The sequence below is a fragment of the Hemitrygon akajei genome, chromosome 3 (genome assembly GCF_048418815.1).
Source record: "Hemitrygon akajei chromosome 3, sHemAka1.3, whole genome shotgun sequence".
NCBI classification, from domain to species: domain Eukaryota; kingdom Metazoa; phylum Chordata; class Chondrichthyes; order Myliobatiformes; family Dasyatidae; genus Hemitrygon; species Hemitrygon akajei.
In genome coordinates, this window is record NC_133126.1 from 77,725,525 (window position 1) to 77,742,268 (window position 16,744).

Genomic DNA, 16,744 nt, shown 5'->3' on the forward strand with positions numbered 1-16,744 from the left:
TTCCTACCTGACCTTTAACTAATTATCCAGCATAGCACTGACATGTCATTTTGACTGCTGAGGCTGGTCTGCTTGCTAGCTGAGCATTTAACAAGGTGATGAAACACAGCTCCAACATCATCATTACTATTCCAAAGCAAAATAACTCCAAACTCCCAGCAACCTTCAAGCATCAATGAAGCTGAACAATTGCAATGCCATTGTTGAATCACTTTGAAATGGCATGAATTGTCCACCTTGCCCATCATCACACAGAATGACTTAACAAGAGCTTACCAACATCAATGTTCAAAGTGACAAGATATTGGTTTGTCAAGGCACCTGAAGGGAACGTGCCAACTGGATGACACATGACAGACCACTCAAGTAAGGAATAGCACTCAAAATCAGAAATCGAAGACAAAATGAAGACAAGGAACTGATATGAAGCAACAGGCCCAAATACAAAACTTGGACAAAAGTGTGGAAACTTGTAAATCAAACTCCTTCTGTCTTCAACGAGAATTAATCATTTTGCAAAGAAAATTGATTTTTTTCTTCATTATTGCCACTGTGATGCACTGAACCAGGACTTCAAAGACTTCAAAGAGAGTACCAAGCCCACAGTGATGCAATTCACAGTCTATGCAAGTAGATTACAAGCAGTTTACCCATACAAACCATTACAGTCAATAGTTAAAATTGCAGAAATTCATTTCTAAGACATAAAAATCCCATGCAATAGTACGGGCTGTGCAAGTTACTCATCAACAGTATCAGTAAACCAATGAACTCTATCATGAGATATTTTTCAGAAAATAGGTCTTGCTATTTCATGGTTATTACTGGATATCCACAAAGTGGAAACTGCTTAGATGGTTGCAGCAGATTATTGTTGATTGAAAACTGAGTGCTGATTTAGACACCAGCAAAATCAGTGGCAATGAGAAAACTCTCAGGTGAAAAGGAAGGTTTATGTAAGTAATAGGTTTGGACTCCAAGATGGGAAGTAGGAGACAGAAATTTGGGGAAGATGAGTCATCACGGTGACTGTGCATCAAAACAGTCTAGTATTAAATATCATATGCCATCTCACTCAGTTTGAACCTACATTCTGGTAATGATACTCTGTAGAACAGATGTACAGATGATACACAAATTCTCACATAAATAAGCCAATATCTGGGCAGTTACCAGGTACAGGTGTTCCACCAAGTGAAATTATGTTACATCCAACTTCATTTCCGCTGTTCGACTGCACTGTTTAAAAGCATTTCAAGAGAATTTTTGTCATTTAAAAAGCAATTTTCTTAGAATACCTAAGTCAGTCCTGAAATACGTTGGGACAGATTTACTGAGGGAATGAATCTAGAGATATCTTCTATGCCTTTGGACATGAGGAATTTCATATTAGTTTTAGATGACAAATTGCTAAAAGGACTAATTGATGCAGAGACAAAACCAGAGACATTGATTACGCATATCTTGAGCTTATCTGAAGAAAGGATGGAGAAATGGCCAGAGGTAGGGGAAAGAAAGAAATGGAGGTTAGAAAGGGTACGCTCAAGGGCCAACACTGGAAAGAACCTGAAACACAGGGAGCAGAATAAAGAATGTATCAAGGGAAAGATCAAAACTATTTGATTTATATATCTAACAATTAACAGCTAAGAGAATGTGAAACAACACTGCTAATAATCATTTTTTTGGTACTAAGGAAGATCTTCAGTACTAATTAACAGTTATCCTGCTGTTTAAAACATAAGTACACTTGCAATGCCAGGAGTTAACTCTCAATATTTCAATGTTGGAGCAGCCCCTCAAACAGCAACATTTAGGTATTGGTGATCAACCTTGTATTTACATATGGCTTTAAGTTGCTATAGTAATGAGTCTTTAAGTAGCAGTCTACACCATTAGTGTTTATACTGACAGCAAGATCTGTATGCCATTAGGCATGTGGACAAATGCACTGTAGAGTGCTAGACTTATGCATGATGCTCTCCAGGGTGCTGAAAGTTAACAAGGTGAATCTATGAACAATAGAGTCGTCTAGAGTAATGAAGCAGAAATCACAGATGGTGTGTACTTTTATTTGTGTACAAGTCGGTTGAAAAAAAACATTGCCTTTGAAAAGTCAGGAATGATAAATAGCTATTTGTCAAATACACAGTTCTATCTTTGTACCATTCTGTTGTTTTGCATTCGTTGTTGTATTCATTACTGCATTTATCATTACTTTGTGCACTATTCAACTCTGCTTGGCTAGCCATGAATTTCATTGTATCCTGGTGTATATGACTATAAATGAATTTGTATATCTGTATCAGTAGCAACTCACTTCTGCTCCAATGAACTTAGTTTATGAGTGACAATAAAAGAACTGATTCCTCGGCTTCAAAAAATGAATAATAAAATTGAAGTAATCCTACTTTTGATTTTAACTCCAACTGAACATTGTCCATGCTTGGGATCTAGTTTTTGCCTTTACAGCTCTGCAGTAAGCTGAAATAAAAGGCAGCTCATGTTATGATTTCATGCCTACACTACTTCAGATCAGCAGTACCTGCAGATATGTTATTCTCCGCTGAACCAGTTCTGTCAGATCCTTGGCCTCCTTCTCTCTCCATTCACCAGCCCCATCTGTTTGACTGAGGTAGTATACATCTGTCATAATGGACCTAAAAATGCAAGGGAACACAAATCAGATTCATAAGGCAACATAATTGCCATTTCATGGCTCACAAACAACACTACCAAGGGAATGGCTATCACAAAAATTAGATCAATGGCCTGCTTCTTTCTCTCTCACTTTCCCTGGGAGAAATTTTAATTTGATGAAAAGGAATAGGTCTATGGCAGTTTGTTACAAAAGCTGCACCAAATCTACTACTAGGCTAATCTAAGCCCAATGGGGGAAAGAAACTCCACTATTTCAAAGATTCTGCTGCACAATCTCTTTCCCCTGTCACTCTATGCATCCAAGCAGAGTCAAGAAAGTAGAAAAGTCTGATCTAGCATTGTCTTGAGGAACCAGATCAACCTCTAAAGTTCAGTAATCACTTAAATTCACTTCATAGTACTTTATGAAGACCAGCAAGATCCTTGCTTCAACTTTGCTCATCACTGATTGAGCTGAGTTTGGCTAGGCTGCTAACAGATCAACCGGATTACTGAACTAATGGGCAACAAAATATAATGACAATTCCTGTCCTTCATCATCAATCAATGCCTATGATCATATAGCGAGGCTTGGCTCTTACCACAATTAACTCCCTCATTGCAGGTACAGAGAGTGTGCCCATTTCAAGGCTACAACATACTGTGCAACTGCACCCACTGACCCCAGCACAATGACATCAGGGTCAAAAGGAAGGAAATAAAACTGGAAGTGTTATATGTTTCCATTGAAGGTGAAGCTGGCAAAATGCAACATAGTGAGCAGCAACGCTAACACTAAAACTGAGTTGTGATCAACCTTCCATGGAGATTGAACAGCTGCATAATCTCCTTGCCCTTCAGGAAATCCAGTAGCAACACATAAAATCTCTGAATGTTCTCTTGTTTGCAATGTTTTTTCTATTAATCAGATTATATAATGGTTGACATTTTAAAGTGATTCCATTAATTTCTCTTCACTCTCAATTTCATTATTCACTCTTTTGTGTTCAGTACTGTGTCTTTGGCACGTATCATAGCTAGGGTGCCTAACACTTTTGTACATTTCTGAACTTGTCAACATGGCAGGAGCAAAGGATGTTGGGAATGGTGAGTGTGGAGCACTTCAGGAGGGGTGTGTGACAGGTGGCACAGAAGGAGTGTCAGGGGCGGGGAGTGTTGCAGGCGCAGGCACACCTAGCCTTGAGACACTAGGCAAGGTAATTTGATTCCAAACAACTGGTTTATTGATCATTACAGGATGTCTCTCTGGTACGGCCCGCTTCCTTCCCTCTCCCTTCCCTTTTTACCATCTGTGATTCCCCATCATCCTGCCCCTTCCCACTCTCAGCTTTCAGTCTATATCAGAATCAGGTTTATCATCATTCACATAAAATTTCAAACACGAGGAAATCTGCAGATGCTGGAAATTCACACTACACACACAAAATGCTGGTGGAACACAGCAGGCCAGGCAGCATCTATAGGGAGAAGCGCTGTCGACGTATCGGGCTGAGACCCTTCATCAGGACTAACTGAAAAGAAAGATACTAAGAGATTTGAAAGTAGGAGGGGGAGGAGGAAATGCGAAATGATAGGAGAAGACCGGAGGGGGTGGAATAAATCTAAGAGCTGGAAAGGTGATTGGCAAAAGTGATACAGAGCTGGAGAAGGGAAAGGATCATGGGACGGGAGGCCTAGGGAGAAAGAAAGGGGGAGGGGAGCACCAGAGGGAGATGGAGAACAGGCAGAGAGAGAGAAAGAAACAAACAACTAAATATGTCAGGGATGGGGTAAGAAGGGGAGGGGGGGGTATTAATGAAAGTTAGATAAGTCAATATTCATGCCATCAGGTTGGAGGCTACCCAGCCAGTATATAAGGTGTTGTTCCTCCAACCTGAGTTTGGATTCATTTTGACAGTAGAGGAGGCCATGGATAGAGATATCAGAATGGGAATGGGACGTGGAATTAAAATACCTCCTCCCCTTCTTAAACCATCCCTGACATATTTAGTTGTTTGTTTTATTTCTCTCTCTCTGCCCATCACTCTGCCTATTCTCCATCTCCCTCTGGTGCTCCCCTCCCCCTTTCTTTCTTCCTAGGCCTCCCGTCCCATGATCCTTTCCCTTCTCCAGCTCTGTATCACTTTTGCCTATCACCTTTCCAGCTCTTAGCTTCATCCCACCCCTCCGGTCTTCTCCTATCATTTTGCATTTCCCCCTCACCCTCCTACTTTCAAATCTCTTAGTATCTTTCCTTTCATTTAGTCCTGACGAAGGGTCTCAGCCCGAAACGTCGACAGCGCTTCTCCCTATAGATGCTGCCTGGCCTGCTGTGTTCCATCAGCATTTTGTGTGTTTTGTTCACATAAAATTTGTTTTTTTTGTGACAGTAGTACAGTGCAATACATAAAGTTACTACAGTATTGTGCAGATATATATATATATATGGACATACACCCCTGAGACCTTTGCACTGTACTGAATATGTTTAAATCCTGCACCTAATAACTTGTTATATCCCAAATGGTACTGAAGAATGTCATAGGAGATCAGGAATTAGCCTAGATTATATTGTCTACCAATCTTCCCATAAAAGATCAATACTAATTAGGATGTAACCATTTAATTCAGTGTTATCTGTGTTAATTTCAGTTCCACTTTGAGGCACTGAAAATAAAGACTTCATAATATGCCAACCATGTAAAGATACAAAGAGTACCACTGTCCACATCAGTTGGACAGTTCAAGAAAAACAGCTTAATTAAAGGGGACAACCAATTGAATGGCATATTTCAACATTCCCAGCCTTTGGGCAAGCTGCTTCACTTCAGTTATCACCTTATGCATGACTGAGTATTACTGCTGTGGACCCATGGCTTGACAAGAGACACACATTCACTTGGATAATTTCGGGTGTTTTCCCGAAGTGCGGATGCTGATGTCAGAGATGGAAGTTTGGAACAGTGGTGTTGTGCCACAGCAGGTCACAGGCAGCAAGATAAAACAGCGAACAGTTCAACTGGTAGAAACCAGATTATAAAATAGTACTGCAATTAATTCAATGGCTCTCCATGATGGGAAGTATTCACTTTTACGATTTTCTGCATGATTGTGCCACTCAAAGCTGGGATAAAGTCCTAAATATTTCAAGTATTTCTTAAAACTGAAGGAAGTTTTAAGTTGAATTATCAGATTGGATCAATGGGTGTGAAAGCTGATAAATCCAGTTGACACAAACTAATATGTTCAGTAGAACAGAAAACGATAGCATCTTACAACCATGCACTTAGCCTCATTTTGAGCATCAGTTGAAGGTAATACATCATATGTAAATATAACTAACTGGGTATTTATAAGAAAGATACTTGCTTTATGTTGAAGAGGAATTAAAGCATAGCCTTGGCTCTTATGTCTCAATCAATGGCCCTTATGTCTGCTGAGTTCAAATGAAAGAGAATACAGCTGTGTGCTTTGCTGACTTTCACTGCCAAGGTTCATGTATTCGGCTAGGTGTGTGAAAGAGATTTTTGTTAAATGTCAATGCCTCCAGAAAAAGAAAAGGAAAGGGACCCAATGCAGTAAAGTAATTCTTTTCCAACCTACACCCAGGTCAACAGCTTCAATTACAAAAGTCAGAATCAGGTTTAGTATCACTGTCAAAAGTCATGAAATGTGTTGTTGTAAAGCAGCAGTATATTGCAATACATAATTTAAAAACTGTAAATTACTCTCTTTATATATTACATATAATTAATTGATTAAATTAAATAAGTAGAATAAAAAGAGAACAAAAATAAGGTTTATTGGCAGTGAGGAGATGCTATTTCCAACCTGCACTGACTGTCGCCTCCTGAAGAGGAAATCAAGGATCCAGTTGTAGAGGGAGGCACAGAGGCCCAGGTTTTGGAGCTTGTTGATTAGTACTGAACTCTTTCTAAACTCCTTCATTAGAAAACAATATTATTCCACTTCTTGCAAATTGCAACCACAAAATAATTATGATAAGACAGCCTTCACACACTAGGAAGATGCTCTACAATCAGGATTGATCTTTAATCAAGCTGAAGTGCCCCAATTAGGGCAGAATCAAACAGGTTCAATGACAGAGAATTAAAATAAAATGTCCAAGTAAGGGCAAGAATATAATGGATCGCACAAAGGGAGTATCTCCAACGGGATGAGGCCAGGATAAGCTGAAGAAATTGATAAATTGGAGAGAGGGACAGAGAAAGTGCATTAGAGAGTGAGAGGGAGGGAGAGAGGGTAGGGTAAAAGAGAGGGAGAGGGGGAGGGTAGAAAAGAGGGAGGGGGAGGGAGAGAGAGGAGGGTAGAGGGGAGGGGGAGAAGAGGGAGAGAGAGGAGGGTAGAAGGGGGGAGGAGGAGAGAAGGGGAGGGTGGATGGGGAGATGGGGAGGAGAGGGTGCGGTGAAAGAGGAGAGGGCAAGGAGAGAGTGAGAAGGGGATAAGGGGTAATTGTTTATGCAAGAGTATTTTTTCCATACTAACTTCAGCATTCATCTACAATACTACACTAAACTCACTCAAAGAGAATTTCACAGTAGAACTGACAACAATGGTAACGTCACTGATCAGGACCCAATACTTACTGGCTTAACATGCAAGGAATTTTCAATTTTTTATGACACGTCTTGAAGCCTGTGGCTGAAATGACAGCTCTCAGCAAACACTAAGTGTGTAAATTAACAAAATATTGTTATACAGAATTGTCAGCACAAAGCAAAGCCTTGGCTGACAAAGAAGTTAGATCCTCAGAATAATTCGTTCACATGTCCAGACCACCAAGCTAATGCTCCCAGAGTTTACAATGATATCAGCTATCAGAAATAGTATTGAAAGAAATACATTTAAACCTGGGATTTAGGGCCTGCTTGTGGTGAATTATAAAACAGTAATCAATATGAAGCTCCACAGGACATCAGGAACTGCAACACTAAAGACTGAAAAGATTCATAGGACATAGACTGAATTGCTAGCTCAAATCCATCTGGAAAACTCGTCTTTTTGCTTCATAAATGTTCGCTTTATGTTGCTGTTTGAAGAATTTTAAGTCTGACATGGGCCCTCAATCCTGATTCAGAGTCTGAGGTGGATTGCTCAAGGATCTGCATTGCAGGGAATTGTGAAACAATGGAGTGCAAAGGATTCTCAACACCGTCAAAACCTGCAGTGATTTTTTTTTGCATTTACACGTGCAATTGGTTGAAATCGTATAAAGCACTCTGAAATTGACACTTTTCTAATGTAACATCTTATTGAGATGGATGAACACTGTTTCTCTTGGTCTTTAACAGGGCTTTTAGTGGCTTTGATCAGCCGCCAGCGTGACAGAAACAAAATGTTTACACCAATAATGTATGTGCGGTCCTTACCTGTGCTGGTCACCCAGGTTCTCAAGTAATACATCTGCCTGCTTTTGTGCTTCATCGCCTTCGAGTTTTTTCACTTTCTTGACTTCACTCTGCACGAAGAACCAGAGCTCTTTCAGTCCATTTTCAATCTTACGCCTTAGCTCCTCGTGTTCTTTCCCAGGACCTGCCACATAAGTAACACAACAGTGAGCTGAGAAATTCTAATCAATTTATTTCATTAGCTCATTCTCTTTAAATAAAAGGTCTGACTTGAGGTATACGATAAGCTGAATTAAAAAATATATATACATTTAACTAGTTATGATCCAGTTGCATTAAATTAAATCAAATAATATTTATTTTTGGCATATGATAATAGTATATGTTGAAGGTAGAGCAGTGGATATGGTGTATGAGAATTTTAGTAAGGAATTTGACTAGGCTCCCCATTGTAGGCTTATTCAGAAGATCAGGAGGCAAGGGATCCAGGGAAACTCAACTGTGTGGATTCAAAATTGACTTGCCCACAGAGGGCAGACTGTGGTAGGAAATTGAGCATGTTCTGCCTGGACATCAGTGTCCAGCAGGGTTCCACAGGAAACTCTGCTTTTTGTGACATTTATAAATTACTTGGATGAGGAAGTGGAGTAGCAGATTCGTAAGTTTGCAGATGACACTAAGGTTGATCATGTTGTGGATAGTGTAGAAGGCTGCTGTAGGTTACAAAGGGACATTGACAGGATGCAGAGCTGGGCTGAAAGGAGGCAGATGGAGTTCAATTTGGAAAAGTGTGAAGTGATACTCTTTGGAAGGCCGCACTTGAAGGCAGAGTACAGGGTTAACGGCAGGATTCTTAGTAGTGTGGAACAGAGGGATCTAGGGGTTCACGTCTACAGACCCGTCAAAGTTGCTGCGCAAGTTGAAGACGACGTTGGCCTTCATTAGTCAGGGAATTGGATTCAAGAGATGCGAGATTATGTGGAAGCTCCACAAAGTTCTGGTTAGACCACACTTGAAACATTGTGTTTAGCTCCGATGCTGCAGTATAGGAAGGATGTGGAAGCTTTAGAGAGGGTGCAGAGGAGATTTATCAGGATGCTTCCTGGATTAGAGAATATGTCTTGTGTGGGAAGTTTAAGTAAGCTAAAGAGGATGAGAGGTGACTTGATAGAGGTGTACAAGATGTTTAGAGGCATAGATAAAGTGGTCATCTAGCACCTTCTTCCCCAGAGAGGAAATGACGAATAAGAGAGGGCATAATTTAGAGGTATTTAGAGGAAAGTACAGGAGGATATTAGAGGTAGGTATTTTTTTACACACAGAATGGTGTGTGGAATGCAGTCCTACTGGTGGTTGGAGAGGCAGATATATTAGGGAGATTTAAGTAACACTTAGATAGGCACATGGATGAAAGAAAAATGGAGGGCTATGTGTGAGGGTCCCTGATTGATGTTTGAGTATGTTAAAAGATTGACAAAACATGGACTGAGGGGCCTGTACTATTCTGCATATGTTCTGTATTCAAAGAAAGTTTAGATTAAAATCACTTGATGTTTGAACTATACAGAAGAATCATTTTTAAGATTGCTTAATCTTGGAAAACACAGGGCAGGAATCTGAAAAAATATTCAGATATACAGTATGAGTTAAAGAGGCGAGAGTGGATATGATATTGGATCGTTGAAAAATAATGCCGATGAATTGGTAATGAGGAACAAAGAAATGGTGGACAAACTTAATAAGCATTTTGTGTCAGTCTTCACTGTGGAAGACACTAGCAGTATACCAGTAATTCAAGGGCATCAGGGAGTAGAAGTGAGTGTAGTTACTATTACTAGGAAGAAAGTGCTTGTGAAGCTGAAAAGTCTGAGGGAGGTAACTGGACCAGATCGACTACACCCCATGGTTCTAAAAGAGGCAGCTGAAGAGATAATGAAAACATTAGGAATGATCTCTCAAGAATTACTAGAGCCTGGCATGGTTCCAGTGGACTGGAAAATTACAAATGTCACCCCATTCTTTAAGAAGAGAGGGAGGCAGAAGAAAGAGGAATACAAGCTAGCTGGCCTGAGTTCAGTGGTTGGGAAGATGTTGGAATCCATTATTAAGTATAAGTACTTGGAAGTGCATGATAAAGTAGGCCAAGGTCAGCATGGCTTCCTTATGGGGAAATCTTCCCTGACAAATCAACTGGAATTCTTTGAGGCAGGATAGACAAAGGACAGTCAGTGTATGTTCTTTATTTGGATTTTCAGAAGGGCTTTGACTATGTGCCGCACACGAGGCTGCTTAACAAGACTATTACAGGAAATACACTAACATGAAGAAAGGATTGGCTGACTGACAGGAGGCAAAGAGTTGGAATAAAGGGGGTATATTCTGGGTGGTTGTCCTAACCAGTGGCTTTCAGAAGGGTTTGGTATTGGTATCTCTTCCTTTCATGTTATCTCAACGATTTGGATGACAGAATTGATGGCTTTGTGGCCAGATTTGCTGGTGTTACAAAGATAGGTGGAAGGGCACATAGTGTGAAGAAGCAGGAAGTCTGCAGAAGGATTTGGACAGATTACGAGAAATAGCAAAGAAGTGGCAAATGGAATATAGTGTAGGTAAGTGCATTGTTGTGCACATTGGTAGAAGGAATAGAGGCACAAACTATGTTATAAACAAGGAGAAAGTTCAGAAATCAGAGGTACAAAGGGACTTGGCAGTCCTTGTGCAAGATTCCTTAGAGCAGTGGTTCCCAACGTGGGGCGTACGCCCCACAGGGGGGTAATTTGATTTTTAAGGGGGGCAATTCGAGAATGAGTGAAAACAGTGAATTTTTTTCTAGTGTCTGTGTGAGTATGAGTGTGTGTGCGAGTTAATACGTATGTGTATATACAGTATGCATACATAAAAATACTTGTGTATGTGTACATGTGTAATTGCATATGTACTGTATATATAGTGTATCACCATCATTACAACCATCAAATGGCTTTCATAATTAAATTAATGAATTGACTGATGTAGGAAGGAACGAATGAACAAGTCCAAATGCGTAAGAAACTCGTACGAGGTTGCGCCAATGCTGCTTTTTGCAGTAGCTTTCGGTTCTTGGTGGTGTGAAGGTGTGTACATTGCGTCATCTCTTTTAAACGGTGTATCTGGCTTTGTATGCTGTAGAAACCAATCGGCATTGTTTTATTTATTTATTATTATTATTATTTTAATATCACTTAATGTTCTTTTTTTACAATTTCTTAGTAATTTCTTCCTCAGAACTTTAACAGTCCTTTGGTTCTTTTATTTTTCTCTTTCATGAATGCCATGTTCTTTGGAAGCTTGTTTAAACCAAGTTAATGGTCTTTTAGGCTTCCTCCAGGTGAATAGGAGTTCACTTTTTGAATAATAAGAATTATATATCACCACAGGGGGCATCAGGATTTTAGAGGTGATTAGGTGGGGCATGGCCAAAAAAAGGTTGGGAACCACTGCCTTAGAGGTTAACTTGGAGCTTGAGTCTGTGATAAGGATGGCAAATGCAATGTTGGCGTTCATTTTGAGAATGCTAGAATATAAGAACCAGGATGCAATGCTGAGATTTTAGAAGGCATTGGCCAGATGGCACCTGGAGTATTGCAAGCTGTTTTGGGCCCCTTATCTCAGAAAAAATGTGCTGGTATTGGAGAAGGTCCAGAGGAGGTTCACGAGACTGATTCAGGGAATGAAAGGTTAACATATGAGGTGCATTTGATGGCTCTTGAGTCTGTACTTACTGGAGTTTTGAAAAATGGGGGGGTGTTTCTCACTGAAACCTATTGAATATTGAAAAATCTATATAGAGTGGATGAGAAGAGGATGTTTCCTACAGTGGGTAAGTCAGGACAAAAGGGCACAGACTCAGAATAGAGGGACATCATTGCCACGGATGGCTGTGGCGGTCACGTCATTGAGTATATTTAAAGCAAAGGTTGTTATGTTCTTGGTCAAAGATTATGGGCAGATCTTGCATATTTATTGATGTTAATGTGATGGTCATAGGTAGCCCCTCCTTGAACAAGTTCCATGCTTATATAGGTTGACGAGCAGCCAAAATGTTTTGTTATGCTAATTGTTAGCCTTTAAGTAATTCATAATTCAATTATAAACTTTGAGAATGCAGTTCACCCTGTTACCAATACTGTCCCCACTGAGAAATGTACATCAAGGTCTTTGCCAGGTACTATGGAAGTGAAGGAAGCACCAATATCTCGACAGCAAGAAGCTATAACTCAAAAGTGTATGGTATGTCTGGTAAATTATACAATGCAGCCACCCTCTTTGTGTAGCAGAGCTTACCTTAAAAGTGTGGGCTAGATACTTAAAATGGAGACAAGTGTGGCTCATTACAGACATGTCTTTGAGTTCCAGTCTGGGTGCACCAGCAAATCAATGTGCAATTTCACAGAATGTGCTTTTTCCGCCCACACTGAATGTTTAAGATGCAGTCAGATAAATGGATGCTCAGAGGGTTAGACACTGACCTTAAGTAAATGTTTTCTTTAGCAACATTCTTGAATGATGTGCAAGTCAGACCCGAGCAATTAAAATCAACGTCCCAATGAGAACCAAAGTACCATCTTCACTTCTAATCTTGTTACAGAGTATACCACAAGCATATTCATCTAAATCATTACACAATATGAATGGGTTGCTTCAGTTTTACCATGAAAGAAGCTGAAACATACCAAGTGAGGCAATAGAACAATACTTATTATAGCAGGATGATCCACGCTCAGGATTCCTAAGTAACAAAGTTTCTTAGCTTGTAGTCTGTCACGAGTCTGTCTATAGGTCAATACATTTGCTGCATTATCAAATAATCACATAACCACAGTAGAACTTCTTCAATTATTGAGACAGTGCCAACCAAAAAGTCTCTATAGTCAAATTCTTGTAGATTATAGTACAATAAGTGATCAGCTGAGCACAGTTTAAAGCTGGATGAGACCTTCCTTCTATCACCTGCTCAGACCCAAGAATTCTCCAAGTGAGAAAACTTTTCCTCAGCTGTCCTCTTAATCCTTTATCAATTACATTAAATCTATGTCCCCCAGTTTTGAACCTGTCTTGTAAGGGAAATAGGTCTTCTCTCTTCACCAGCCCATGAGGATTTTCATTATCTAATACACAACTGAATCTGCCCTCAACCTACCCTGTTGCAAAGAAAATAGCCACAGCTCAGTCCAGTCTTCCGTCATTACTCTTGGCAACCATCCTTGTGACTCCTGCAACCTCACTATCATTTCCTTCCAAAAACATAGTGAGCAGGGCAGGGCATGGTTCTGACAATGTTTTACACAGACTGAGTATAACCTCCTTGCTTTTGTAGTCTGCCTTAACTAATTAAACCAGCCTTTAAAGACAGCTGATCAATCTGTCCTGCTACCTTCAGGCATTTGTGAATAAGCACTTCAATGTCTCTCTGTTCCTGAACATCCTGCATTCTACCATTTATTTGGCATTTTTTTTGTCTTGTCCACTTTCCCATAATACATTAGCCCTAAATTCTCCGGATTAAAATCCATATGTCATTTTCCTGGTCACACGACTTGTTCATTGAATGTCAGCTTTCTTCCTGATATCACTGCAGCTGCACATTACTTAATAATGGAGATCATTTAGCAATTTCAATCGCTGCAAAGCTAAACCAGCATTTTACAAAGCACATTACATGCACTGTGAAAGGAAGGAAGGAAATACACTCTCAAACGCTCCCATAAGGAAAGGATTCCTGACAATGGACCCAATCAGTGGAACAGGATAGTCACTTACCATTGCCTGCACGCTTCTTGTAGATTTCAATCTGCTCTTTGGCCTTTAGCAGTTGTTCTTCTAGTGCATGCACTCTTCCAGCAGCTGGTAGCTGGTCAATGGGACCTTCAGGAATCCTGAATGGAGAAAAATTGGGTAAATAAAATATACAGTCTCTGTTTATTTTCATATTGGAATTCCACACATGGGATGTTCTTAAGCCAATGGAATCAGAATAAATTACTTGGATGAACAGCTCCTGGGCAGAAACACTGGTACAAAATGCTAACTTTCCAATATGAGAAAAATAATCAGTGCTGCCTGTAGGGAGGGGTAGAAGTCAGAGACAGGCAGTGAGATTCAGTTTTCTGATTTTTATCCCTGAACGCACTGCTGTAGAAATTATCACTCATGACAAGTGCTTGGTTCATGTGTGAGGTCTGTCCAGGGAAGGAAAATAGGAGTTGGAATTTACAATCAGTGCAGTGAGCGACCAGCCCTGAAAACCGGACAGCAATTTATGGAGCACACACGCTTGCAGTTAAACGCAGAAATCCATAAGTTGTTATCAGTATTATCTGCTTCAGCACAGTGTGCTGCTGCTGCTGGCTTCTCCTGGGTAATCAGAATTCAGTGAATTATTTTCACTTATTGAGGAACTATTCACGCTATTAAAAACCCTTAACATGTTAATCTTTGCTGAGTGAGTTGCAACTGATGAATTTTATTGTATAATTACTGGTCACAGAGTCTCACTCTATAAGTACACATTTTTCATTGTTTGAGTTTCAAATAATTCCATTAATTTTAATACAAAGAGAGATTTTATGATAGTTATGATAGACAATATGTTAAGCGTATTATATTTCAGATTCCACTTTAATTCCAAATGCTTATGAGGCTGATTAAGAACAAGACTGCCTTACTATTTGCTTGTTCCTTTGTGAGGAATCTTCAGTCTGACTTGGTGCTAAGCCTCCTTGTCAACATGACAGCAGCTGGACATCATACATCACAGCAAATGCCCTGCGCCAGGTCATAAGAAAATGCAGAGTGGTGTGCTATCCAATCCAACATGCAAATCTGTCTCCTCTCCATTCGCCCTGTCTACACTACCCACTGCTTCGGGAAAGTAGCCAACATCATCAAGGATACCGCCCATCCCAATCATTCAACACCCCTCTCCCATCAGGCAGAAGATACAAACGTACATACCACCAGACTCAAGGGTAACTTCTGTCCCGCTGTTATCAGACTCTTAAGCTCTGGTCTCCCAACCTACCTCATTATGGTCCTTGCACTTTGTTTGTCTATGTGCACTGCACTGTCTTTGCAATTCAAATGCTATGTTCTCCAGTATTTGGCTTCTTACTACCTTGATGTAATTATGTATGGCATGATCTGTGTGGATAGCACACAAGCAAAAGCTTTTCATTGTATTTGGGTACAGGTGAAAATAATAGCCAATAAACCAAGACCTTTCTGTTATGTTTTATAGCTCCAAAACATTAAATTAATTGAAAGGAAAAGACGGGAGTCCGAAATGTGAGTCTAATTTCGTGTTTACTTTAAGCAAGGCACACACGTATTAAATGGTGGCATGATAACGAATACCATTTACGTACTTCTACAGATAACTTCCAATGTATTATGTAAACAAAATGCTTTATCAAAGAATTGTGAATTTTGTGAATGGGGAAATCCCTGCTGCACTACATTCATGTGGTCAGCTTTCCTCTCATGTAAAATTGAGCGCCATCACTTTGCTACTGATCACAAAATCAAAGCCATTAATCTCTCAGCAAGCTGAAACTGACTTTCTAGTTTCCTGTTTGTTTTTTTTCTCAGTTTGCAACATGATTGGTAAAAGAAGGAATAGGGGAGGATGTGGAGGCACCAGAAATACATTCTATAATGAAAAATAAACCAATTACTTGGAATCAAATGACCTTGCCTGGTGTGTCTGCACCCGTACAACATCTCTCCCCACCCCACCTCTGCCAGCCTGTCCCATAACCCTCCCTCACCATTCCCAACATACTTTGCTCCTGCCAGATTTAAAAACAAGCTCTCCGCTCCATGTTGACAAATATAGTACTGTGCAAAGTCTTAGGCACCCTAGCCATATATATGTGCCTGATTTTTGCATTGTACTATAGGTCTATACAAAAGAAGCTATAAAGTATCACAATCACTTAATATCCACCTGAACTTGTTTTATGAATCCTAAAATAAAGTATCACCTGCACCTCAGAAGTTACAAATGGAATACCATGGTTAAAAGAGTTATTAAAAAGTATTTGGAGAATGTCAACAAGTTTTTACAATGCACACAGGTTCCCTGAGAATAGATTAATCTTTCACATTTTATAGAGCAAGTGATATTGGACACAGCCAATCATTGCTAGGATCAGCCTTAACTTTATTTGGAGTTAGATAACTGTGCAATCTGTTGGTGGGTTCAATTGGCTGGGAAAACAAAACAAGGAGCTGGTCAGCTTTGAGAAAGAGCAAGAGAACTGCAGATTAAACAAGATTTAGAACAAAAATAATTGATTATCATGCTTTGATCAGAGCATGACAAAAATTCTGATCACTGTCACTATCGGTAGGACAAAACTCTAATGTTGGTCAAATACACATGGTAAATGATGGTACAATATCTGTATCATAAACCAAGAAGAGTATAGCATACAAGTCAATTCTTCATCTGGTTGTTGCATTTCATTCCTGCTCATTATGTTTTAAAAGAAGGAATCACACACTGGCAACTCAAATATGAAGCCAGTTTTGAACAAGCTACCACTTTTGTCCTCCAGATCTTCCAGATGGGGAATGGTGCTTTAGTCCAGGTAATGCACATCTAAGCCAATACATGTAGCACAGCCAAATGTAAAACCACTCTCTATTTTGCCAAGTATGCCTCAGACCAACTTCAAATGCATTTCAACACGACC

At 39.9% G+C, this 16,744-nt stretch overlaps 1 protein-coding gene across 12 annotated transcripts in view; it reads right to left on the bottom strand.

The window, feature by feature from the left end:
* LOC140725132 (alpha-(1,6)-fucosyltransferase) overlaps positions 1-16,744 on the bottom strand; it is an 839,166-nt gene that overhangs the window by 152,036 nt on the left and 670,386 nt on the right. For all 12 annotated transcript variants that reach the window (XM_073040191.1, XM_073040188.1, XM_073040189.1 and 9 more), the window contains 3 exons: positions 13,809-13,924; positions 8,031-8,193; positions 2,546-2,660 (listed from right to left, as the gene is read on the bottom strand). In XM_073040191.1, coding sequence (XP_072896292.1) covers positions 2,546-2,660; positions 8,031-8,193; positions 13,809-13,924 — 394 coding nt within the window. The remainder of the gene's footprint in view (positions 1-2,545; positions 2,661-8,030; positions 8,194-13,808; positions 13,925-16,744) is intronic.